Source organism: Salvia splendens, chromosome 9 (assembly GCF_004379255.2).
Source record: "Salvia splendens isolate huo1 chromosome 9, SspV2, whole genome shotgun sequence".
In the NCBI taxonomy this organism is placed as follows: domain Eukaryota; kingdom Viridiplantae; phylum Streptophyta; class Magnoliopsida; order Lamiales; family Lamiaceae; genus Salvia; species Salvia splendens.
The window spans coordinates 29,291,687-29,315,570 of NC_056040.1; the positions used below are offsets into that span (position 1 = coordinate 29,291,687).

The 23,884-nt window shown below is 40.3% G+C and overlaps 3 protein-coding genes and 2 long non-coding RNA genes across 5 annotated transcripts; 4 read left to right on the forward strand and 1 right to left on the reverse strand.

Moving 5' to 3' along the window:
- Window positions 1-1,636: 1,636 nt before the first annotated feature.
- LOC121749389 lies at window positions 1,637-2,620 on the forward strand. The gene has a single exon (XM_042143961.1). It carries the CDS (start codon window positions 1,637-1,639, stop codon window positions 2,618-2,620), a length of 984 nt encoding a protein of 327 aa, XP_041999895.1.
- A 39-nt stretch (window positions 2,621-2,659) lies between these two features.
- LOC121749390 lies at window positions 2,660-3,664 on the forward strand. Its single transcript, XM_042143962.1, has one exon. It carries the CDS (start codon window positions 2,660-2,662, stop codon window positions 3,662-3,664), a length of 1,005 nt encoding a protein of 334 aa, XP_041999896.1.
- Window positions 3,665-9,561: 5,897 nt separating this feature from the next.
- LOC121747533 lies at window positions 9,562-12,523 on the forward strand. Its single transcript, XM_042141584.1, has 3 exons — window positions 9,562-9,699; window positions 11,512-11,710; window positions 12,167-12,523. The coding sequence occupies exons 2-3, from the start codon at window positions 11,529-11,531 to the stop codon at window positions 12,351-12,353; spliced, it is 369 nt and encodes a 122-aa protein (XP_041997518.1). The 5' UTR covers window positions 9,562-9,699; window positions 11,512-11,528; the 3' UTR covers window positions 12,354-12,523.
- Window positions 12,524-12,932: 409 nt separating this feature from the next.
- LOC121747534 lies at window positions 12,933-14,316 on the reverse strand. The gene is made up of 2 exons (XR_006039217.1): window positions 13,596-14,316; window positions 12,933-13,097 (listed from the first exon to the last, which is right to left on the reverse strand). It is a non-coding gene; the product is annotated as an uncharacterized LOC121747534 (long non-coding RNA).
- A 456-nt stretch (window positions 14,317-14,772) lies between these two features.
- Window positions 14,773-15,217, forward strand: LOC121747535. Its single transcript, XR_006039218.1, has 2 exons — window positions 14,773-14,811; window positions 15,014-15,217. It is a non-coding gene; the product is annotated as an uncharacterized LOC121747535 (long non-coding RNA).
- The last annotated feature ends 8,667 nt before the right edge of the window (window positions 15,218-23,884 follow it).

Here is a 23,884-nt window from a genome sequence, read left to right on the forward strand (position 1 = left end):
GGCCTTAACCCTCAGAATGTGAAATGGCGAATCCACATGCATCTTCGGGGATTAGCAGTTAATGGCGCCCTCTAACTGCCACAGTGGATGAGTTGCTCTCCCTTGGATTTGCCTAACGTACAGGAGCAGCAGAGGAAAAAAGAACAGAGGCCAGCTCCCTTCAGATGGAAGCCACCATCAGCCTCGTGGCTAAAAATCAGCGTCTCATGTGTTTTCTCGACCCAGGATGAAAGAGCAGCAGGTGGCGGCGTGATTAGAGACCATCTCGGCAACCTCATCTTTGCATTCGGCATTCCTTACAACAATCTTCCGAGAGCAGTACCCGAAGCAACAGTTATACTTGACGGGGTACGCTCAGCCATGGGGACAGGACAACCGCTTTGGGTAGAGGTTGATGCCAAACAAATCATCTCCAATCTAACCAAAGGAAGCCTCGGAATGGCAGCTAACCGATACACAATGGCAAGCCATAAAATTCACCCATATCCCCCGGGGAGGGAACAAAGCAGCGACCTTCATGGCTCAACGAGCTCTCGACACACAGGAACCCCAATCCTTTGATGGGTTGTCTACGCCCCGACTCCTAAAGGCCTTGACACGGATGGACCAACTTGGTATCCCCAACTTCGATTGTGGAGAAGACGTCCCAGATGTTTCCTAGACTAGTTTGTGCCTCTATTTTGTTTTATTTTTGGGAGAGAGTAGGCTGGAGTCGTATCCACTGTTGGGATTCTGACCCCATGTTACTCTCTTTTTTATTGATTAAGCATGTCACTTTTGAGCATGGCTTTTATTTGTATTGATCCCTTCTTTTGATCTAAAATATAGGGATGAGGGACCCACAAACCCTCCACCGTGAAGGTGTTAAAAAAAACCTGCCAACTAGAGGAAAAAAGAACTCTTTGTCCTTGCCCCTTTAAGCAGAAATAAGTCAACCACTCCTACAGCCACGTGGAGAGAGGAGAGATTAAAAAAAGGGACGTTCCAAAGCCCAATTTGTTTGGGCCAACCCAGTGTCATTGTAAAAGAAAGTCCGTGAGATAAGCTATGTCCAATAAGACCGATGAAGGCCCATGGACACGACAATGGGCAAGAAAAGCAAGAAGCAAGCTAAGGATGAGGCAGCCTTGAAGAGAGCACAAGCCCATATGTCTGGATTCACAAGCAACAATAGAAAAGAAGGGGAGCTAAGCGAGCTTAGTGATAATGAACGCGAGGTGATACCAGACACTCCCACGGTTGACCTAATACAGCCACCAACCTCACAACAAGATTACGGCTCCCCTTGGATGAGAAGATCAAAATTCTTTAAGGAAGCACTAGAGTTTTCAGAAGGGGACCTCGCCCTCAAACGTATACCATCACTAAACTCAAGCAACGCGATCCTTGAACTAGATAAATCCGACCATGTTCCCGTCCACAAGAGTTGGGGAATCTGCATGCTTGGCATTTTTGCAGGAAGATTCCCTGGGAAGCAAGCTGTATATGATCTGATGCAACGTTGGCCGCATTAGGCTAGAGTATCGTTCCATTGGCGAGGTTGGATGGTGTTCCAGTTCGCAAACGAAGAAGATATGGAACTCGCAAGCAAAATGGCCACCATGCCATCTTTGGAATCCCACTAATCTTTGAGCCCATGTCTTCAGATTTCAACCCTAACAGAGACCCAGACATCAACATTCCGATTTGGGTACGATTGGTGGAACTTAGAGCAACATTGTGGAATGAATCGTCCATCAACAAGATTGCCTCATGTATTGGGGTCTCCCTTACGACAGACTACCGTACACTCCAAAGGGAGAATATTAATGGGCCAAGGATTCAAGTGATTGTCAATGCAGCCACCAAACCAAGGGAATCACTCACAATAAGACTTCATACCGGAGAATTCTACGATCTTAAGATGGAGTATGAGTGCTTGCCCAAATACTGCACTAAGTGCCGATCCTTTAGCCATTTAGAGAACAGATGCATGGGGCCTAAGGACACTATTCGCCAGCCACCAAGGCAAGGAACGACTGGGATGAAGAAAAAACCAAATGATCAGAGGAACAATGGGCCTATACCACAACATGATCTGAATAGGAAACCAGCAAAGCAACCCAAGGGAAAACCTCATTGGAAACCAACAGTCAACACTATAGGAGCGGAAAAAGGGCAACACCCTGATTCGGAGCTAGTCGGCACATTACTTGCCTATGCTTTGCCTAACAGATTTGATCCAATTGGGGACGAAGTGGAAGCTAACGAAGAACTGGACAAACAGAACGGACAATGTGGGAAGCCTAAGAAACAGAAGAACAACATTTGTCCCTCTAGCTCAATAGATAACAACATTGAAAAAAAAGTGGCAGACGCAGTGGCGGATGGCACTCTGCATGTAAATGCGGCTAAGAGAGGATCCGAACGTGGAAGGAGTCGTGGACGAAAACAAGGGGCAACCAACTCTTCCAATGTCACTTCACCAGCTCCAAATGGTGCGAATTTACAAAACGCTATTGTGGTTCAGGCCACTGATCAAACCAACAAGCCAAGTGTGGGACAAGCAATGGCCACAAACCGAGGAAGAAGAGCTCCTCTAGAACGCGGTCTAAATCAACATCACGACCCCTACGGATAGTTGGGAGGATGGGTTAGAAGAGAATGTCAATGGAGCGTTATGATTATCACCACTTGGAATATAAGGGGCTTGCAGCAGCCCTCTAAACAAGCTGCAATCGTCGACTTCGTTAAAGCATATGGAATCGACATTTTGGGGATCCTTGAAACAAAGATGGATCCTGACAATCTTAAATATTTCTTGCGGAATTACTTCCCTGATTGGAAATCTGCGAACAACTTCCAAGTTATTAGCAATGGCCGAATGTTGCTCATGTGGAACCCGGCCAAGGCAGACGTGGATCCCATCATGGTGGAAGCACAAACCATCAACGTCAAAATTAGGTGCATGCTTTCCAATAATTATTTCATTTTTTCTCTTGTATACGGGCTATATTCACCCACTGATAGATTGTCTATGTGGGATTCATTGATAGAGTTCATTTCTGAGGACCAACCAGCTCTGGTTAGTGGGAATCTCAACTGTGTAATGTCACCAGATGAAAGAATGGGGGACAGAGTGGCTACAGAATATGAGATGAAAGACTCAATTGACACATGCACTTTATTAGGCCTTGACGACGTGCCTTATTCGGGCTGCAAGTTCACTTGGACTAACGGAACAGGATTCAGCAAGATTGACCGTGTACTTGCAAACGAGGCATGGCATGACAACAGATTCATGGCTTCCACAATATTCAGACCCTCTGGTGCTCTCTCTGACCATTCGTCTGCCATCACAACACTCTTTGGAGACATGTTATCTTTTCCAAAATCCTTCAAGTTCTTCAACTTTTGGACTAACCATCCAGCGTATGATCCTTTGGTCAAGGAAAAGTGGCCTATAAATGTTAGCGGCACTGCTCAATTTGTGTGTGCTGAGAGAGGAAAGGCACTCAAATTCCACCTTAAGGAATTCAACTTTAAGGAAGCAAGCCTAATCTCCAAACGAGCAAAGGAAGCAGCTTTTGAGCTTGAGAAGATGCAGCTCCAATTAGATCCAGACACAGCCAACCTGCGGCTCCGTGAGGAGATCAAAATTTTGAGACAAGAGGCAGATGATTAGGGTCGATGGGAGAGGCAATTCTTCAGCCAGAAAGCCAAGCTCAAGCACCTTTTGTTGAGTGATCGGAACACCTCCTTCTATCACTCACTTGTCAACACGAATAATGCCCACAACTATATTACATTCATTTGTGAATAAAACGGCCAAGTACTCAGGGAACCGCGGGTGATCATTGATAAGTTTGTTGACTACTTCTCGGGCTTGTTGGAAGTGAGGAAAGAGACTAAGCAGATCCGCATGGAGACACTCCAAAATAGATACACTTTGAACAACGACGAAGCATGGGAGCTAATCAAAATCGTCACGGATGACGAAATTAAAGAGGCAGTCTTCTCCATTGGGAACGACAAGGCACCTGGTCCGGACGGTTATACCCCAACCTTCTATAAGAAATCTTGGGACACAGTTGGAAAAGATGTCATCGATGCCGTCAATGAATTCTTCAGAACACGCAAGCTATTGAAGAGGATAAACACTACTGTGGTTTCACTCATTCCAAAGACTTCATCAAACCCAAAAGTGGATGATTACCGACCCATTCTTGCTGCAACGTTATCTATAAAGTGACAACCAAGATAATTTCCAAGAAGATGTCTTCCCTACTTCCGAAAATTGTTAATCAAGCACAATTAGCTTTCATCCCAGGCCGGAGTATCATGGACAACATTTATTTAGCACAAGAGCTGGTCAGAGGCTACACGATTAAGAGGTCTACCCCTCGGTGTGCCTTGAGATCGGTCATGCTCGGACTTAAGTTCCATCCTATCTTCATCGAATGGGTAATGGAATGTGTCACAACACCATCGTTCTCTATTGCAATCAATGGCAGCACACATGGGTTCTTCTCAGGCAAAAGAGGGCTACGACAAGGGGATCCAATGTCACCGTACCTCTTCATCTTATGTATTGAATATCTCTCAAGACTCTTGTCAGAAAGAACAGCCGAGGACTTCAATTATCATGCCAAGTGTGCAGCACTAGGCATCACACACCTTGCCTTTGCGGACGACTTGATGTTATATTGTAGGGGGGATATGGGATCCATGACTATCCTTTACAAGACGCTGTAGGAATTTGCAAGGTGGTCAGGACTCGAGATTAATAAGGAGAAGTCTCATCTTTTCACAGCTAGTGTACACGGAGTCGAGCTCCAACAAATTAAGGAAATCTTGCGTTTTGCTGATGGGCAGTTACCCATTAGGTATCTGGGCGTACCGCTAAACTCAATGCAGCTCAAATCGGCCCATTACCCGCCCCTTGTCAACAAAATTGCTTCGCTGACAAAGAAATGGACGGACAAGAACCTTTCTTATGCTGGGTGAGCCGAACTTATTAGATCAGTTTTGCAAGGAATGGAGTGTTATTGGCTCTAGGTGTTCCCATTACCCGGGACTGTTATTGATAGGATTACCCGTGTGGCGCGTATTTTCCTATGAGGCACAAAACAAGCACCGGTAGCCTGGTGAGACCTTTGCCTACCGAAGGAAGAGGGAGACCTTGGATTCCGAAGCCTTAAATCATGGAATACGACGCTTACCTCGCGTGTCCTTTGGAATATCTTCTCCAAAAAAGATTCTTTTTAGATTAAATGGGTGCACAATGGGTATATTGGAAGCAGGGATTTTTTAGACTGGACCGCAAGGAAGAGAGACCCACCCCTCATCAAAGCTTTACTTGCCAATCGGGATTGTCTACTCCAAAACATGCCTTGAGACGAAGTGGAGAGATTGCTGGGGACTTGGTACTAGTCTACAGGGTCAGCAGAAGCATATAAATGGTTTCGGCCAAAGGGTGAGTGCAGATTTTGGCCCAAACATGTGTGGAAGGGGTATATTCCACCAAAGTACTCCTTTACCACCTGGCAGGCAATCAAGGGAAGACTCCAAACCCGAGACAGACTCACATACCTTGATATTGATCGGGTATGTCCACTATGTAATATGGAACCAGAAACGGCCGACCATCTTTTCTTCTCATGCAACACAAATAGAAGAACTTGGCATGATATTAAGATGTGGCTTGGTATCAGAAGTACCCCTTACAACAATACCATGTGCCATTAAATGGATTGGCGAGAGAATGTAGGATCATCCGTCAAGAAGAAAGCAAAATGGATAGCTCTCGCTGCAATGGTAAGTCTCACGTGGAAAGCCAGAAATGCGCTTATCTTTGATAGCAAGCCATTTGATATGGCACGATTGCTCTTTGAGGTAAAAAAGAGTAACTTACGCTACTCTTTACTCAATGTTTCCTGAAGACTCTGTTGTATTAGCCCTTGGGTGTTAATCTGCTTAAAATAAGATGGGTCCCAAGGTCTTTGCCTTGATTGTGTGTGTAGGCCACTGCCAAAGGAGGATGTACTCCGATAGGATGGTACTAATGTCTTTGAACGGCCTAATTCTTAATTCTGGGCCAGGGTGCAAGCACCACTGCAGTAGGGTTCGAACCCATGGTAGAATGGTCTGATTGACCCATTTCGATGGTTCCCTAAGCACAATTGACACTAGTTTTTCGAAACCATTGGCATAACATTATTTTTGGAACTATAAACTTAAGGCAGGGGATAAGGACTCATGTGCACAATTTTTTTCAACGTCGTCCCCTCCCCCACTCTTTAGGGTAATCTTTTTCCTCTTGGGGATTTTATCCCAATGGGTTTTGCCCCGAGAGGTTTTAACGAGGCCCGCCCTCCATTGCAGGAGGGTTCATGTTTGTGGTTTCGGGGGTAGACCCGGACTACCCCCACATAGGTATGCCTATGTTCCCTTGTAAACTTCTACTTGGCAAGGACGTTTGTCTAAGCCCTAGGCTTTCTAGGGATAAGCTCTTTGTTAGGTCTGTGATGTACACCGGCTTGATATAAGCCCTTGGGTATGCCTAAGTTTCGGTTGTATTGTGTTTTTTCCCCACCCCGGCTCGCTAGCTTGACTAGTTGGCTGTATCCCTCGGGTATACCCGAGTTATTATTGTACTTTCATTTATTTTATTTGATTTATTTAAACATAAAAAATTATATATCAGTTTCAATATTTATTAATAACTTATGTTTCAATGTTTTGATTTTCAGCATTACTTTTTTTGCATTGACAATGTCAACGTTATATATTCATTTGAGACATGAAATATGCCTAGAATCTGATATTTAAACTTTAAACATTTTTCTCGGATATAATGAACTTTGGTTATATGCAAAATTTGCAACCTGGCCAAACTCGAGTATTTTCGAACCATGTTAAGTCGGTGTAGCAGTCAACTTATCTACATGAATATACTGGACTTTAACTAAAATGATGTTGTTTTAAGGTTCTAAATGACATGGTTTTGATAATTAAAATTTTATAAAACCTATTAGTATCTCCCCTTCAAATTTTGCCATCAGTTTTTATTTGGCGATAAACTTATAACGAGGAAAATTAGTACGTAAGCTAAAACTATTATATGTTAGATGAAGTTTAATATTCATGAGAGATATCTTATTTCGATCAAAGTTCATGATTTTTATCACTATTACTTTTTTTACATTTTATTTTCATACGTTTTAAAGTGAAATGTAACTCTCATCTATGTGAGTTTGTGTATCGCTATGAGAATAGTATAAAATTTTATCATTATAGGACTGACATAAAATATACCACATGAAAGTCGGCAGTGTTTATCATCGTTTCCACATTCAATAAAGCTGAGTTCTATCATTTATTTCTCTCGCTTTTTGCACGTGTTATTTATCTCATTCGTTGGAGTTTATTTCTCCTTCGAAAGTCGTCAGCGAGCACCTCTCGTGCTCAACCTTGCCATATCACCTTCATTCTTAACAGAAAACCCTTATTTGTAGAGACAAAGCGAAGAAACGCTCGAAAAAGAGAGATCGAGTGAGAAATGAGTGAATAGTGGAAGTGAGTAATCAACGAGATAGTAAAAATTAGTCGATGAGCTCAAACCACCCAGCAAGTGACACGTGGCTAGGGTTACACAAATTGGGCCAACAATTAGGAAGTGGATATTGGGCCCGAGACATAATGTGATTGGGCTTCCTGAAAAGGGCCACAAATTCTATAGAACTCATTTAAAATATACTCTCTTTCCTAAAAAAAGAGACTAGTTTTATCATTTTGGGTCGTCCCCCGAATTTAGACTAAGTCTAAATATGAAAAGTTTTCAACAAATTATAATCATACTCATCATTTATAAAGTGGACCCCACAATCCACTACATTTTTCATGTATCTCTCTTACTTTTTCTCATCTCTCTTATTTTACCAATCACAAATTAAAACCTAGGTAATTTACAAGTTTGTCTATGTTTTGAAGACGAAGAAAATATAAAAATAAATAAATATATCATTACGCAATCTTGAAAGAAATGGGTTTTCTTGAAACTTAAACAAAAAGAGGTATTCTAACCCACCAAAATGGTGGATTAATTTTTCATGGTAAAACATAGGTTTCTTAGCCGCTAGATACATGATATGGGTCTTTTAAGACTAAAGTCCCAAAATAGTCCATAACATTTGGCATTTTTTTTATTTTGGTCCAAAATATTATCTTTTGAATTATTCGGTCCCTCACATTTGAAATCGGACCACATTTAGTCCTAAATTGACGGAATTTAACAGTCAACGCCATTGTAATCTATTTTGACCGGATTATGATTTATAACTATGTTTTATTAAGGGCTAATACCTAATTAATCTCAAACTTAAAAATGCAAAATGTAAAATAAGTTAAAATATTCAACCTGCAAATAAAAAAAACGTTCGACTCAAATGAGAAGCGACGCAGCCTTCAGCCACACTTTGAACAAACTCTTCATTCCCTAAACTCTTCACAACATTCGAATAGATTAGGGTTCTTTCAGCCCATAAATTCCAATCGACACTTGGTACCCTAGATTTCGCCGGCGATTCAACCCGTTTTTCGCCGGCGATTCCAAAGTAGTTCGCAATGAGTTGGTACGTGTATGACAAAATCACAACACTACGTAATTTCTCTATTGCCCTATTATTCTCCTCGATTGATGACAAAATCAAACCGGAACTCTCACTTTCGGTCTCCGACAGCGGCATTGCAGATGTCAAGGCGTCGTCGATTGGCTCACACCACTTGAAAAAACGGCAATCTTTTCTCTCACAAACAAAGTATAGCTTCCCCCTTGTTGGTTTTCCATGGGTGTTGACGATTCTCAACGAAGCCCGATTCTTGCAATGGCAAAATTCGTACCGGAATCGGAGGTCACGTCCACCGCTACTCTCGCCGGTCTCTCTGCTGTGGTTCGAACGGTCCATGGTTGGGGAGTTGGGGTTACTTGATGTTCTTCCGAGAACTAGGGTTTCTCGCGTTCTCAGACGAAGAAGATGAAAGGAAATGAGAGAGAGATTTAAAATTAGTGTTATATTTATTTTATTAAATCAATTTTGAACCAAATTTGCTTTAATTTCAAAAAGAAAAAAAATCAAATTTTTATAAAACTTAATTTGGTCAAAATAGATTACAATGGCGCTGATTGTTAAATTCCGTCACATTTTAACCCTTCCGTCAATTTAGGACTAAATGTGGTCCGATTTCAAATGTGAGGGACCGAATAATTCAAAAGATAATGTTTTGGACTAAAATAAAAAAAAAACGTCAAATGTTAGGGACCATTTTGGGACTTTAGTCGTCTTTTAAATAACCAAATTACTTATCGAACGTATGATAAACCCATAAAAACTCCTTATGTTGCTGACATAACTACTAAAATATTAATTATTTTAGACATGTTTTATGTAATTTGATTTAATTGGTAGAGACTGGGCTAAATTGGCCAGAATAAAACCAATCTGAAGCCCAATTTACAAGCCCAAAGCATGATTCCTTTTCAACAAATTAAATCAGAAATTTGTAGAGATGTTTATTGGTTCACTTGAACAGTAAAATTGTGAGGTGACTACTTTTCTCTTGATTTCTAACCTCAGACCTCACTTCCCATCTCTCTCTGCAAGAGCTTAACGGCGAGTTTGTGAAACCGGAGCTCTCCTTTGATCAGTCTCCGATCACAAGGTATATCATCTGATTTGTTGTTCTATCTTAATCGTAAATCGACTCGTTAATCGTCTTTATTTTCGTACCAATTCTTCTTCTCTAGGGTTTTAGACGCTCTTCTTAGATCTGCGATTTTTAACTTCTGGTTTAGGGTTTAACACTATGTAAATTTGCAACGATGATATTTTGCTATAATCCATGGTTAGATGTCGCAATTTTGTTTATTTATTTAGGAAGTCTGTGGAATGTGTCCAATGTAGAAACGTAATTCTATCTGCCGATCGATAACTGGAATTGCAGCGCGAGTGGGAACTATCATGATCCTTTCGTTTCCCCTAGAAACCTTTTTTCAACCTGAAAATTAGTCTATGCTCAATAGTAGTATTTCGTATTTTCTCTTGTTGAACAGAAGTTCTAGTTTTGAATCCTTTTAATTTCATCTTCACTGTCGTGAAGGATGTATTATTTTAGGTGGTTTGAGTTATAGGTGGTTTTATTCGCAAGTTACCTTCATTTTGCAAATTTCCAATTTGTGCTGGAAAAAAATGGTGCAAATGATGTAATGTGTTTATCGAATTTAGTGGGGAATTAATGGCCTTGTTATGGATAAGTTGTCCATAACATGCAGCCTGTGGAAAAGAATCATGTGCTACTTGCTGAATTGGTGCTTTGGTTTGTTGTGTTTGATATACTGTGTCATTTGTGTTTTTGGTACTTGTATTTCTTGGAGTAGTTTGACTAGGAAGTGGTCAGCGACTTTTTTGTATCTACTTTCTTCTGTCTATTTCAGTGTTGTTAGGGTCGCGGGGCGCACCGGGTCGATGGGGTGAAAATTCGGGTCGTGGGTCGACGAGTCGACGGGGTCGAGAGACCCACAAAGCTAGGTTAATTTTTTTGCCTTTTAATATTAAATAAAATAAATATATTGCTCTAATGTTTATAATATATCAAATAATATAAATGTTGACGCAATTCATGTGAATAGAGATAAAATGGAAAATAGAAATGATCAAAATATCAAAACAATTCATAAGTCATAACACAATAAATAATTGAAACCATTGTCTGAAAATATCAAAACAAAGGAATATATGAAGGGTGGCAGAAACAGATCTTTGAATTGTTTATTTGTTTAAAAGTGAAAAGGCCGAATTCTAAAGTGTAGAAAGTAGGTTTGAAAAGTTTGATGTGGTGCATGCATATATATAGAGAATTGTGATTAAGAGAGTCAGAAAACATGTGAGAGATTTGAGAAAATCAGAGATAGCATGTGTTTAGGGCGACCCAGGCGACTCACTCGACCCACTCGACCCAGGCGACCCACTCGACCCAGCCGACCCAGCGGCGACCCTGTATCTCGATCGACCCACCCATGTTGGGGCGGTGATGGTCTCGACCCAGGAGACCCGGGCGACCCGAGTGACCCGAACGACATTTTGACAACACTGGTCTATTTTCATCTTATGCTGGCATTCTCAAACAAATTATTGGAAACTGTGTTTTGTTTTTTTGGTTGCATAGTCATCTACCATATATCAGCTGAATAAGGATGAGCATTAGTGCAGTGTTAAGCTATTTGAGGGAACTTTGGATTCTAATTAGCTAGAAAACAGATAAGGATTGAGTGCTACAGTGCTACTTAAAGTATCTTTATACATGTTGATATGCTTGCTTTGTGCCTCTGTTATCTTTTATCTCTGGAAGACCCTCTTATGAAACTTTTATTGTTCTCGGCAACACATTAAAACATGATCATTGGAAATGGCAGCATAAAAATATTGCATTCAAGGATGAAAATGGTTAGTTAAATGCAATCTTGTTGTTGTACAGGATATACTTAGGGTTTAATGGCTGCAAGATTACAGCAATTGCAAAGCACGGCTTGCCAAGCCAAGCAATATGTGACCAAGCATGGAAGTACCTACTATAAGCAGTTATTGGAGCAGAACAAACAATATGTAAAAGAACCTGCAACTGTGGAAACATGTAGTGAATTATCCAAACAGCTGTTTTACACTAATCTTGCCAGGTTACTTTTTTTCTTCCTCTGTTTCTCATAAGTCCTTTTCAGCATTTTGTACAGAATGATTTTATATTGACAGCTAGCCATCTATGCAATTGTTAATATCAGTAATATGAAGCTCTACCCATTGTCAAGCTAAATACTTGAGACGGATCACAAAGCTAAATGATGATGCTCACTGTGTCATGGTTTCACTGGATTGCTTCTATGATTGACACTCTTAACTCTTACCAGGAAACTCATTTGCTTGATTCTTCTTTACTCCTGGTGAAATTCGTTGAATCTTGTGATGTTTTTAGAGTTGTTATAGGAATTTGAAATGCATTTTTTGTTCTCCTTGGTGTAGTTTTGAAGGTTTATTTGTTTATGTGCTATAGCCTGCCTTAACTGTTACTCAGTGAGTTGGATAATGTCAAGCTGCGTCTTTTCATTATGTAATCTCTCCTTGGTACGCAATTGCAGCATTCCCCGTCGCACTGAGACCTTCTGGAAGGAAATTGACTATGTGAAGAATATGTGGAGGCAGAGGCAGGATGTGAAGGTTGAGGATGTTGGAATCGCTGCTCTGTTTGGGCTTGAATGCTTTGCCTGGTTTTGTGCCGGTGAAATTGTGGGAAGGGGATTTACGTTTACTGGCTACTATCCCTGAAAACACAACGGGAAATAATTGTGGAATGATTTGAAGTACTCATGGTCGGGAAGGTTGTCATCACACAAGTTTTTTGATTTAAAAGAGAGTTTCAGATGCTGATAAATCAGTATTAAAATTGAAGTCCTCAATAATCAGTACATCGGTCTTTGAATTTTCCCTGTTTTGAACTTCACATTGCTTCCATTTTACGTTTGTGATACTGCTATGTGATGGATGTAGCTTAGAGCATCCACAGCGGAGAGCACACCGCTGTCCGTCCGTCCGTCCGTGCCGCTGGCAAGGACACCCTGTCCGCCGCTGCGCTTTTGCCATTGGCACGGCGCTGCTCTTAGCTAAGAGCACGTCCGTGCCAGCGAGCAGGGCTGTAACGCCCCACTTTTTGAACCCTAATTTGTGAACCCTAAAGTACTGGTTTTAATGCTATTGTTTTGCGAAGATCCGTGATTTAATTGTGGTGAATTAATTGGTGTTGGACTGAGATTTGTGAAATAAATGGCTGCGCGAATCCAATTAATTCCTGTCCGTGAGGAATATTTATTGGACTCAATTCCGTGTTGGATCCGATAAACTAAATAATTAATATAAAAGTCCAGTCCGTGATTAATAAATTGTGTACTGCACAATTTAAAATAAAATACAATGGGCCGTGAATTAAATTAAACTAATTAAAATAAAATATCTTTAATTAAATATTCTACGCAGATTTTCCTCCTCCGTGAGTAGATATTTCTCCTCCGTAATCTGCAAATAAAATACCAAATAAATTCAAATAAGAAAAAGGGGAATTTCGAAATTTACTCTCCTTTCCCACTACTAAAAAACCGTCCCTCCATCTCTCCCACAAATCTCTCCCGTATCTCAACCTCCTTTCCCCTGTATTAAATCTTCAACCATTACTTTTTTCCTCACCTATCGTCTCTGCAAGCAAGAATCATCCTTCAACTTCTACTCAAGGTAAACTAAATCCTATCGATTTATATCTAAACTTTCTCCTGCTTCAAAATCTAACATCAAATTGTGCTACTGGCAGTAACCAAAATCCTCCAGCTTCAAGAACCATTTTTTTCCTTCCTCAACAACCGTCCGCAATTGAAGGTAAACACCTCTCCCATCCAAATTTCAATTTCATTCTACTGCATCCATACACATTACACCCTACAATTACCACAATCTGCAATATACCTTGAATCGAAGCAAAACAATCTAAAGAAACAAATTTTAATCAAATAAAGAACTTACCTTCGGGGAGGAAATCGGGGCTGCGCGGCATTGATTCGGGTCGATTCGGGGCTGTTCGGAGTTGTTCGGGGTTGTGCGGTGGGGTAAGTAGGGACTGCCCCGATTGAATGACGGCGACGGTGGTTTGCGGCACGGGCGAACGGCGCTGCGCCTCCTGCTGCGGCCTGACCGTGCGACGGCGGCTTCCGGCTGGGAGCACAGCAGCGACGGCAGCAGCAGCGACCTTCCGGCGTCGAGCTTCTGCAATTTTGGGCGAGAGAGAAAGAAGAGAGAAAGAAGAAGAGGGAGAGAGAGAGAACCGAGAGTGTGAATGTGAGGGGGGGAGTACATTTTGATTTTGGGCCTCAGTAATTAGAAATAAATGGTATGGGCCTTTTGTTTTTTTTTTTTGTTTTGGGCATTGTTAATTGATTGAGGAAAAATAAGAATTAGCTTTGGGCCTTTTTAATTTAAATGGTAGGATTTGGTTAGTTGGGCTCCAATTTAATTTGTTGGGGCTTCCTAATTTAATTGGAGACATAAAGTGGGGGAAATAATTAAGTTTTGGGGCTTTTAAATAAATCTTTGGGCCGATAATTAATTGTGTCGAATTATCTAATTAATTTCGGAATATTTCAACGAACGAATAATTATATCCTAAGTCCGAAATAAATATAGTTCGAGGGGAAAATGCTTGCGATAATTTAATTACTTTTATTAATTTTGGGGATTTTAATTCGATATCAAGAGGGAAATTACGAGGAGCCATCGGAGCGATTATTGGCGTAAGCGGCCGAATAAGCGAAAAATTGAGAGAACAAGATAAAAGACTTCAAGTAGAGCGCATGCATTTTATTGATTTAATTGGAAAGTATTGTTGATATATGTATTATTTAAATTCTAAAGGTGAGACTTCGCAAGGGAATCGAGATACCAAAGGGAAGGAAGTGTAGAGAATTATTCAATTGAGGTGGGCTTTCTTTTAAATAAGGACAACGTCCTAAATATTTTGTCGATGGAAATGAAACTGTATTTATCATGCTATGATTTGATTTTTGCGTGTCTATCTGATGTGGCTTTATGCCATTATTATATAAATCGACTTCGTGTCCTTGTAGGGCCGCAAACCCTACTTGGGCTAGTGTACACCTATGGTAGATCGTGTGCTAGAGTACGGGCTGGCCGGTCTAGTGGCTTGGTTTGTGGCCACATTCCAAGTCATGTATTGGCAGATATGGTAAACGTCTATGGGAAAATGACTGATCAGTCGATGTTTGAAATGGAAATGATTTTGAGTGCCTCGGGCATTTCTAAAGCTAAACCCCGATGGTTACTTGTGAATGGCATGATAAATTACTTTTTATGGAAATTGTTTTCGGCATGAGCCCATTGAGTATTCTTATAGTACTCAGCCCTGCATGTGTTTTCCTTATGTGCAGGTTGAGCGGCGACGAGAGTACGGTGGTGTTGAGCAAGTAAATTGGTAAATAAACTGTTGTTTTTGAATTATGAGTGTCGTTGTGTCTTCACACATGACGTCACTCTTACTCTTGGTCGTTTCCGCTGTGACATTTCTTTCACTTATCGTTTATTGGGCTTGCAACCTAAATTATTTGGATATTGAATATTTGGGATTTTACTAATTTATGTCAAATTCTTGGTCGTTTTATTTGAATATTAATTGTTGGTCAAGCTCGTTATTAAAACCCTAGTTCTTTTCGTCTTTTTATTAAATTCTCTTAATCACGATCGCCCATATTTATTAACCCTAAAGGGCGGTCGTGACAAGGGCGATGTGACGCGTTTCTATTGGTCGTTGGCATTTTTTTTTAAAAAATAAAAAATAATACCAAAAATTAAAAAACAAAATTGGATTCCCAAAAATATATAGATTTTATTACCGTTTGTTGAATTTTTTTTTGAAATTTAAAAAAAAAAAATTAATTTCAAAATCATCTATAAATACACACATTCATCATCCATTTGGGTGAAATTCGGTCACGAGTAGTGAGTTTTTTTAATTTTATAAATTTAATTATGTAATTTTTAATTTTTAAGACTTTAATTATGAAAATTTTAATTTTTAGGATTTTAATTATGTAATTTTTAATTTTTTTGTAATTTGTAATATTATTCCGGTTATTTTTAATGCATTTTAATATTGTGAAAATGTTTTTATTTAAATTGAATAATAGAATGGTGAGACCCTTGAGCATGTCCTTGCGGAAGAGCACAGATGTGGGTGTTTTGCTCTTGCATAAGAGCAGAGAGTAAAAGTGGGTCTGGGCTCACATCCGTGCTTATTGGCAAGAGCACGAATGTGGATGCTCTTAGCTCCTTATAATAGTATTGGTGTTACCATAATAATTACCTCTGTTTGCATCCATAATGGCTAAATTAATTAGTATAATTAATATGTTTATGATGTGATTAAAAAAATTGTATGATTTATTCACTTAATTTAATTTCGAATTTAAATTTTATTATCAGTTAAAATATAAATAATAGTAATAATATTTGTAAATAAACAAATAATATTACATAAGGAATAAAAATGTCAAGAAAATAAGTTTTTAAAATAAAACAAGACTTAAAATAAACCAAACAAGACTTAAAACTGAACAAGGATATATTAAGTTTCTACTTCCTCTGTTTCATAATAGTGCAGTCATTTCGGTACGTTCCATACTAGTAGAGTCATTTCCCTTTTTAGTAAAAGTCAACATATTTCTTTTTACTTACTTTACTCTCTCTTACTTTATTATCTCTTAATCTATCTACCATTTACATTTCCTACTTTAATCTTCCTTTACTTAACTCACTTAACACAATTTTTCTTAAATCGCGGGCCGAAAAGAAACATCTTCACTACTATGGAACGAAGAGAATATGATTTTTAAAATAAAACAAACACCAAAACATTGGAAAAGTCTATTTTATTTTACATCCAAACAATCATACCCATACTGTATTTCAAAACTTAGAGAGAATCACTTTGTGGTGTAGCTTCAATTAAAAACTCAAACTCAATCAACAGGTCATAGTGCAGTTGGCAGTGTGGAGGTATAGTGATCTTTAGGTCATGGGTTCAAACCCCGCCACTCGCTGTGAAACTTTTGACCTTAATTCGCAAACTCGTTTGAACAGCATTAGTCGGATTCCGCCAAAGGTGGGTTCGGTACACATGTAGTTAAACTAAAAAAAAAGAACCCATTGGATCTGGAAAAATTTTAGAATCTGAGATTAAATTCGTAATTCGTTGACCTTTCATAATAGCATATGAATTAACCAAATTATCCCACATAAAATTTCTTTCTTAATCAATTTTTTTTCATCTTTTCTAGTTTACAAATGCTAGTCCGATAACTTGAAACACCAATTTGAAATCCTCATCACTTGCATATTTTCATCTGACTCATCTCCGGCACTGAACTGAAGCCTGACGGACTTTTGTCCATGCTGCACCCTCCAACTCGCCTGACTTATGTCCCTGCTGCTATCGAAGCCACAAAGACCGGTCTTATCTTATTGAAGTATGATTTTTCGTGCTTCTAAGCTTATATTTTTTATATATATTTTTTTCAATATATATAACGCTTTTTGGTATGTGTCGAGGATTCGGTATACCAAATATACGGTATATACCAAAAATTCGGTATGTTAACGGTATACCGCGGTATAGGAAAGTTGATACGATTACCCTACCAAAATTGCAATACACGGAAAAATAGATATTTTTGGTATTTTTTCCCCACTCATAGTTGCACGTGCAAATTGTAGAGAAACAGACACTTCTCACATGTTGGGATCATCATTTGTCGTTGTCTCCATTAATAACAAATTTCATAGTCTCGCTTCCCAAAACTAGAGGTGTCAAGCGAGGAGGGACAGCCCGACCTAGGCCCATGTCTAGAGCGGTCCGGGCTGGACCTGGGTTCTGGTATAGATAATGGGCCCAGCCCGAGCCCAAGCCCTGTTGGTAAGTGGGCCGGGCCGGGCCAAGTTTGCTAAATGATGGAAAGAGTGCATGCACAATCAGTTATGGAACTATTAAAATAAAACAACTATGGAACTATTAAAATAATTAGACACATTTTATGTTTAAATCAGTTTTACCCTTCCCATATTATATGATCCCTCGATTCCCACAAAATTAGGAGTTATGATATACTACTATAATTATGGAACTATTTAAAATAGAAATAAATCAATTAATTACTACTATCTATAATTATGTATCAATTAAGGATTAATATCTACAATTATGAAAATCAAATGTAATTGAGTTTTGATTTAGGTTAAGTAATTGAATTAATTGATTATTTTTGCATAATATATTAATAAAATTTATGATTATTTTTTAAATATATAAATATAAAATAACATGTAATCTAATAATAAATTAATAAAAAAAATATGAATATGTAGGAATAATATACACGCAAGAAAATAAAAGGCATAATACATAAGACTAGCCATGGTGAGTTCTCTATGACTTCAGCCTGGGAGAGTACCCGGACGAGATTGCCGAAGCACAAGATTTTTGTATTGATTTGGAATGGAGGGGTGACCCCTACCATGTCGGTATTCATTTGGAGTTTGTTGTTTGGTAGCCTACCGGTGGATGAGAAGTTGCAGACACGAGGTATTGAGTTAGCGTCTAGGTGTCAGTGTTGCCAGTCTCCTTCTGTCGAGTCCTTCAGTCATGTCTTTCTTTCGAGTCGGTCGGTGATTTCTGTATGGGAGTATTTCGATGCCTGGTTCCCTTGCTCGCACAGACAGATTCACATGAGCACTAATATTGCACTTAGATTAGGTCGCTGGCGGAGGTCCTTCACTAGGGCTCCCGCCATGCATATTAGTTTTATAGTCGCTTGTTTGATCGTTTGGTTCCTTTGGACGGAGAGGAACGACTGTAAGCATCGCGGTCGTCCTTTCCGTCACTCTCATGTTATTTGACAGGTCACTCATCATCTGCATACTTTTGTGCTAGCCGGTAGGATCACCCTGGTTCACTAGAAGGGATGTTCGTCGTCAGTTGATTTCATGCCTTCTTCTCCCAGACAGCGTGTTCTGCGTTCTCTCGTGGTCCTTTGCATCCCCCTGATGCCCTTGGGTGAAGCTGAACACTGATGGAGCATTCTTTACATCGACAATGGAGGCGGGAGAGGGAGGATTGGTTCATGGTTCTGATGGAGGTCTTCTGCGGGCCTTCTGTTCTCCGGTTGCTGCATCTTCAAGCTTTGAAGCGGAGCTTAAGGCTCTTATTCTAGGTTTAGAGATGGCTATAGAGTTTTCTACACACATCTGGATAGAGCTGGACTCAGTGGCTCTAGTTATCTTATTTTCATCTGGACAGCTTGGCTCTGCGGATCATAGACATCAGATGGTTTTGATTCGGAGTATGACTTCTCAGCGGCAGTGATGCAGGGACGACACAATCAATTTAATGTGTTTTTAAAATTTTTATTTTATTTTGTGCAATTATGGTATTATTTCCTTTCTATGTCTCCAGGGTTTTGGACCACTTATAAATAGTGGGAAAAGTCATTTTTTGGCGCAATTTCTTGATATTGAATAATTAAGGTTTCTTGAAACTAGGCTTTCTTGAATTCTATCGTGTGTTTGTTCTTTCTCGTGGTCGATTGTCATCAAGTGGTATCGGTGATCCAGGTTGATAATCCATGGCCAAACGTGCTCGTGGACGTGGTCGTGGCGGTCGTGGCGAAAGGGGTCGTGGAGAGGAACCCCAAGCTGATGACGGGAACCGACGACGAGATCTGCGTGACGTCGAGAACGACGATCTGCGACAGCAACTGAGAGCTCTCCAAGAATGCTTGGATAAATTGGCGACCTCGACAGATGCAAATTCGGATACAGATGTATCCATCCATAACGACGGAGAAAACGTCAATCCGTTCGCTCATCTGGACGGCCCCCGCCGTGGCAAATACGGGCTTGATCCGGCACAAGATATCGGCATGAGGGTTAAGATTCCAGAATTTGAAGGTCGAGCCTTGCCTGACTAATTCATCGATTGGCTGAATACAGTTGAATGAGTGCTTGATATTAAAACATCAGTTATAGCAATAAGGTGAAATTGGTCACCATTAAGTTGAAGAAACATACTTCAATATGGTGGGAGCTCACAAAAAAGTAGCGATCAAGGTAGGGAAAAGGGAAAATTCAATCATGGGAAAAGATGAAGAAATTATTGCGTCGAAAATTTCTTCCAGCTCATTTTAGGCAGGAGGCTTTCATTGAATATCATGGTTGTAAGCAAGGAGATCTGTCTGTAGAGGATTTCATGAATGAATTTGATCGTTTGAAGATGCGTTGCGATGTTGATGCGGAGGATGAGCAAACAATTGCTAGATATTTTGGGGCACTCCGACCTGAAATCGCTGATGTTGTACAATTACAACAATATTGGAATTATGAGGACGTGTGCAAGCTCACTTTGAAAGTGGAGAAACAGTTGACCTTGAAAAAGCCAGTTAGTCGTTGGTTAGGGAGAGATGCAACATCTTTCCGTGGCACGGGTCAAACTAAGCCATCAGCTCCGACAGCAAAACAACCTGTGGTTAAACCGATTGAAACGGGGTAGCGGTCAAGAACACCAGTGCGTTGTTTTAAGTGTCAAGGCTTTGGACATGTACAAGCTGATTGCCCTAATCAACAGATGGCAACGTTTGTTGGTGACGATGGTATTCCTCTGTTTGATAACACAGACAACGAGGTGAACTATCAGATGGGAGTGCGGAGTTGGTGTATGCGGACCAGGGGGCTACTTTGGTGGTTAGACATGTGTTGAATGCGACAGCGGCGGAGGACGAGCAATGGTTACGTCACAATATTTTTCAGACCAAGTGTACTGCGAAAGGAAAGGTATGCAACGTAATTATTGATGGAGGTAATTGTGAGAATGTGGTTTCTTCGATCATGGTGGAAAAGTTGGGATTAAAAATAGTTGCTCATCCACAACCTTACAAGTTGTCATGGTTGATCAAAGGTAGTGAATTGAAGGTCAGTAAGAGATTTCTAGTTCAATTTTCTATTGGGAAGCAATATGAAGATGAGGTTTGGTGTGATGTAATTCCTATGGATGCATGTCATATTTTGCTTGGTCGTCCTTGGCAATTTGATCGCAGGGGGGTCAGGGATGATGGGTTTAAGAATACGTACACATTCAGGAAAGACGGTGCTACTATCACCTTGTGCCCTTGTCCGGATAAGAACTGTGATCATGTTGTCAACAAAATAGGCAACGAGAATAGCAACCTGTTGACAAGGTCAACTTTCATGGCAGCAGCAGCAGAGACACCAACTTGCTACGTTTTAGTCGTGATCGAGAGTAACAGCCCGGAGATGAATATCTCCCACCAGTAGTGCAGCCGCTTGTGAAATTGTATGCAGATGTTTTATCGGCAGCAGTTCCGTCTGGTTTACCTCCTATGCGAGAGATACAACACTGTATTGATCTAATTCCAGGTTCCTCTATCCCTAACAAGGTTGTGTACCGTTTGCGGCTAAAGGAACATGAGGAGTTGCAGAAACAGGTGCTAGAGTTGCTGGAGAAAGGTGTTATTCGAGAGAGCATGAGTCCATGTGTTGTTCCGGCTTTAATGGTTCTGAAAGCAGATGGATCAATGAGAATGTGTATGGATTGTAGGGCGATCAACAAGATCACGATCAAATACAGATTTCCCATCCCTCGGTTTGATGATTTATTGGATCAGCTTCATGGTTTGCAAGTATTTTTAGAAATTGATTTGCGCAGTGGTTACCATCAGATTCGTCTCAGACCGGGAGACGAGAGGAAGACAGCCTTCAAGACGCGAGATGAGTTGTATGAGTGGATGGTTATGCCATTCGGGTTGTCGAATGCACCGAGCACATTTATGCGGTTCCCGAACCTGGTTTTTCGACCATTTATTGGCAAGTTCGTTGTAGTTTACTTCGATGACATCCTAGTTTTTAGTCGTTCAGTAGCACAACAACTGGAGCACTGACAGGGCTCGTTACAAGCATGGTTTTGTAGAGTTTATTACACTAACATAATGTGCGAAAAGAATGGTGAATTTGAGTGTGCAGGGGGGCTATACAGTGTAAAAGCGGCAAGTGCAGGATCAACTTGATCAACTCGGGAAAGAAGTGAAAAATAACCAGAAAAGAAGCCAAGTAGATCAGTTACGTACAAAAAGTGAAGCATACCCAACCGACGAGTTGATCAAGTGGAGTTTACCACATGAAGTAATGAGTCACATGAGAGAGATGAAAGGATGTCACCTCAAGGGCTTAAATGTCAAGACAAGATGGGCTTACCTAGGGATTTGGGCACAACATCATCCTATAAATATGGAAAGAGTGCACACAAGAAGGTGTTCGACATCATCATCACCTTCTGTCACCTCACTTTCACCTCACAGCATGGAGTAAGGAGTTAGTAGCAGAAGTCGTCGTTTCCACCTTTGTTTTCATCTCTTCTCCCTCGTCAAGGAAGGAGGGACCTGGATCTGCTTAGAAGTCTTCGTAGTTGCAGTTTTTGTTGCACCCCGAGGGGTTTAAAATAATTTCTATTCTGTTTTTAGTTCATTGTTTCTGTAGCTTAGTTGTTTTTAATATTTTTCTTCCAGTTGCTACCCTAGTTTCCTCTCCATTGTTAATCATTCTTTAAATCCTGGTTTGGAATTCAGTTTTAGTTACGTTTACCGAAGATCGTTTATGAAATGGAGTTTTTATTTCAAGTTGTGTTGGATCTGATGTTCTCTGTTTTTTATTGCTTTCGTTCACTTTAGTTCTACCTTGTTTATGCTTTCTCGTAGGTAGATTTGTATTTTAGTTCGTCAACTTGCATGAGAATAGGTTAGATATTTTAGATCTGCTTTTCTTTACGTTGATTTCATATGGATCTGTGTTAGTTTTATTTGATTTTTGTTTTTATGTTTGTTGCTCTTTCTGGATCTACTTTCGTTGTTTTATTTAGCTGCTTAGCGAAGAAGAATGTAGTAGTTTGTTAGTATCGCAGTCTTTGTCACCTTTTCAATGTTTACAGCTTTTTAGTAGTCCGCTTATTTTGTGTCCGTGGTCCCAAGTTGCTTTTACCTTTCCGTCGTTAGCTTAATTGATCAATTTACCTTTCTTTAGTTATGATGTCTCTAGTCTAGCTTGATCAGTTTAGTTTAGTTAGTTGATCAGTTCCCTTTTCCGTAGTTTAAACTTAACCCACTAAAAAGCATGGCCGGAGCCGAACCTCCCTGAATGTCTCAATCCCAACTCCACTCGCATCTGTCCCTGAGGGATTCGACCCTTACTTTCCTTTACTAGTTTATAGTATTGTGGGTTAAGGTCTTGAAAGCCCCGAGTCTCTCGTTCACACACCCAGCGGCCAGTAGTCATCAACTAGCTTGAAACGTCTATTGTCTGACCTAATCAAGTTGCGCATGCTCTACGTGTTTTTAATTACATGTGAACTCTGAGTACTTCAGTTTAGAAATCAGCAACTTTCAAATGGCGCCGTTGCCGGGGATGGATGGCGTTATATGTGCTTGTGTTTTAGATACTTGGCGTACATATTGCTAATCCTTTTATTTTCTTTTTCAGTTTATGAACCGAGGCCTGAACTTTAGGCACTGGAATAATACAACCAATTGGAGAGATACGGAATCCAACTGGAGGATCAGAGAAGCAACCAACCCGGTCGTCACAAGATCTGGATTGAACACAGGATGTCCATCTAATACGAGCTTAGAAGGGGAAGAAGATCAGAACCCGTTTGCTCAGTTGAAAGAGGAGACCATTATAGAAGAAGGACTGTTATAGATAACGATCCCGAGATTGGGTCTCTCAACGCTCACTTGCTTGGAGAACCAGCTCAGGCAATAGTGGTGCCCCAGAGCAGGCGAATATAGATGTGAAGAACAACATACTGGCCGTCATGCCACAATATTATTGGAGACTAACCGAGAGCCCATATGAATTCTTACATGACTTCTGCAAGATTTGTGGGATTAAAAAACGTCCAGTTGGATCGACCGAGGATGACTACAGGCTTAGGGTGATCCCTTTTGCTTTAAAAGCAGAAGCCGATACGTGGTTCATGAGGCTACCGCCCAACTCTATCAGAACGTGGGCCGATTTTAGATCTCAGTTCATGGAGTACTTCTTCCCTTCCACAAAGACTAATGCGCTGAAGAAGGAGATCCAAAGAACCCATCAAGATTGCAATGAGCCTTTGACTCAGTATTGGAATAGGTTCAAGGGAATGTTGGACGCCTGCCCAAACATCCATATGATGGAGGCAGAAATCT

Excerpts from the sequence above, each read along its gene's own strand:
- LOC121749389 (XM_042143961.1), top strand. The coding sequence starts at position 1,637 with ATGTCTTCAGATTTCAACCCTAACAGAGACCCAGACATCAACATTCCG.
- LOC121749390 (XM_042143962.1), top strand. The coding sequence starts at position 2,660 with ATGATTATCACCACTTGGAATATAAGGGGCTTGCAGCAGCCCTCTAAA.
- LOC121747533 (XM_042141584.1), top strand. The coding sequence starts at position 11,529 with ATGGCTGCAAGATTACAGCAATTGCAAAGCACGGCTTGCCAAGCCAAG. Across the intron at positions 11,711-12,166 it reads TTTTACACTAATCTTGCCAG|CATTCCCCGTCGCACTGAGA; the intron begins GTTACTTTTTTT and ends ACGCAATTGCAG.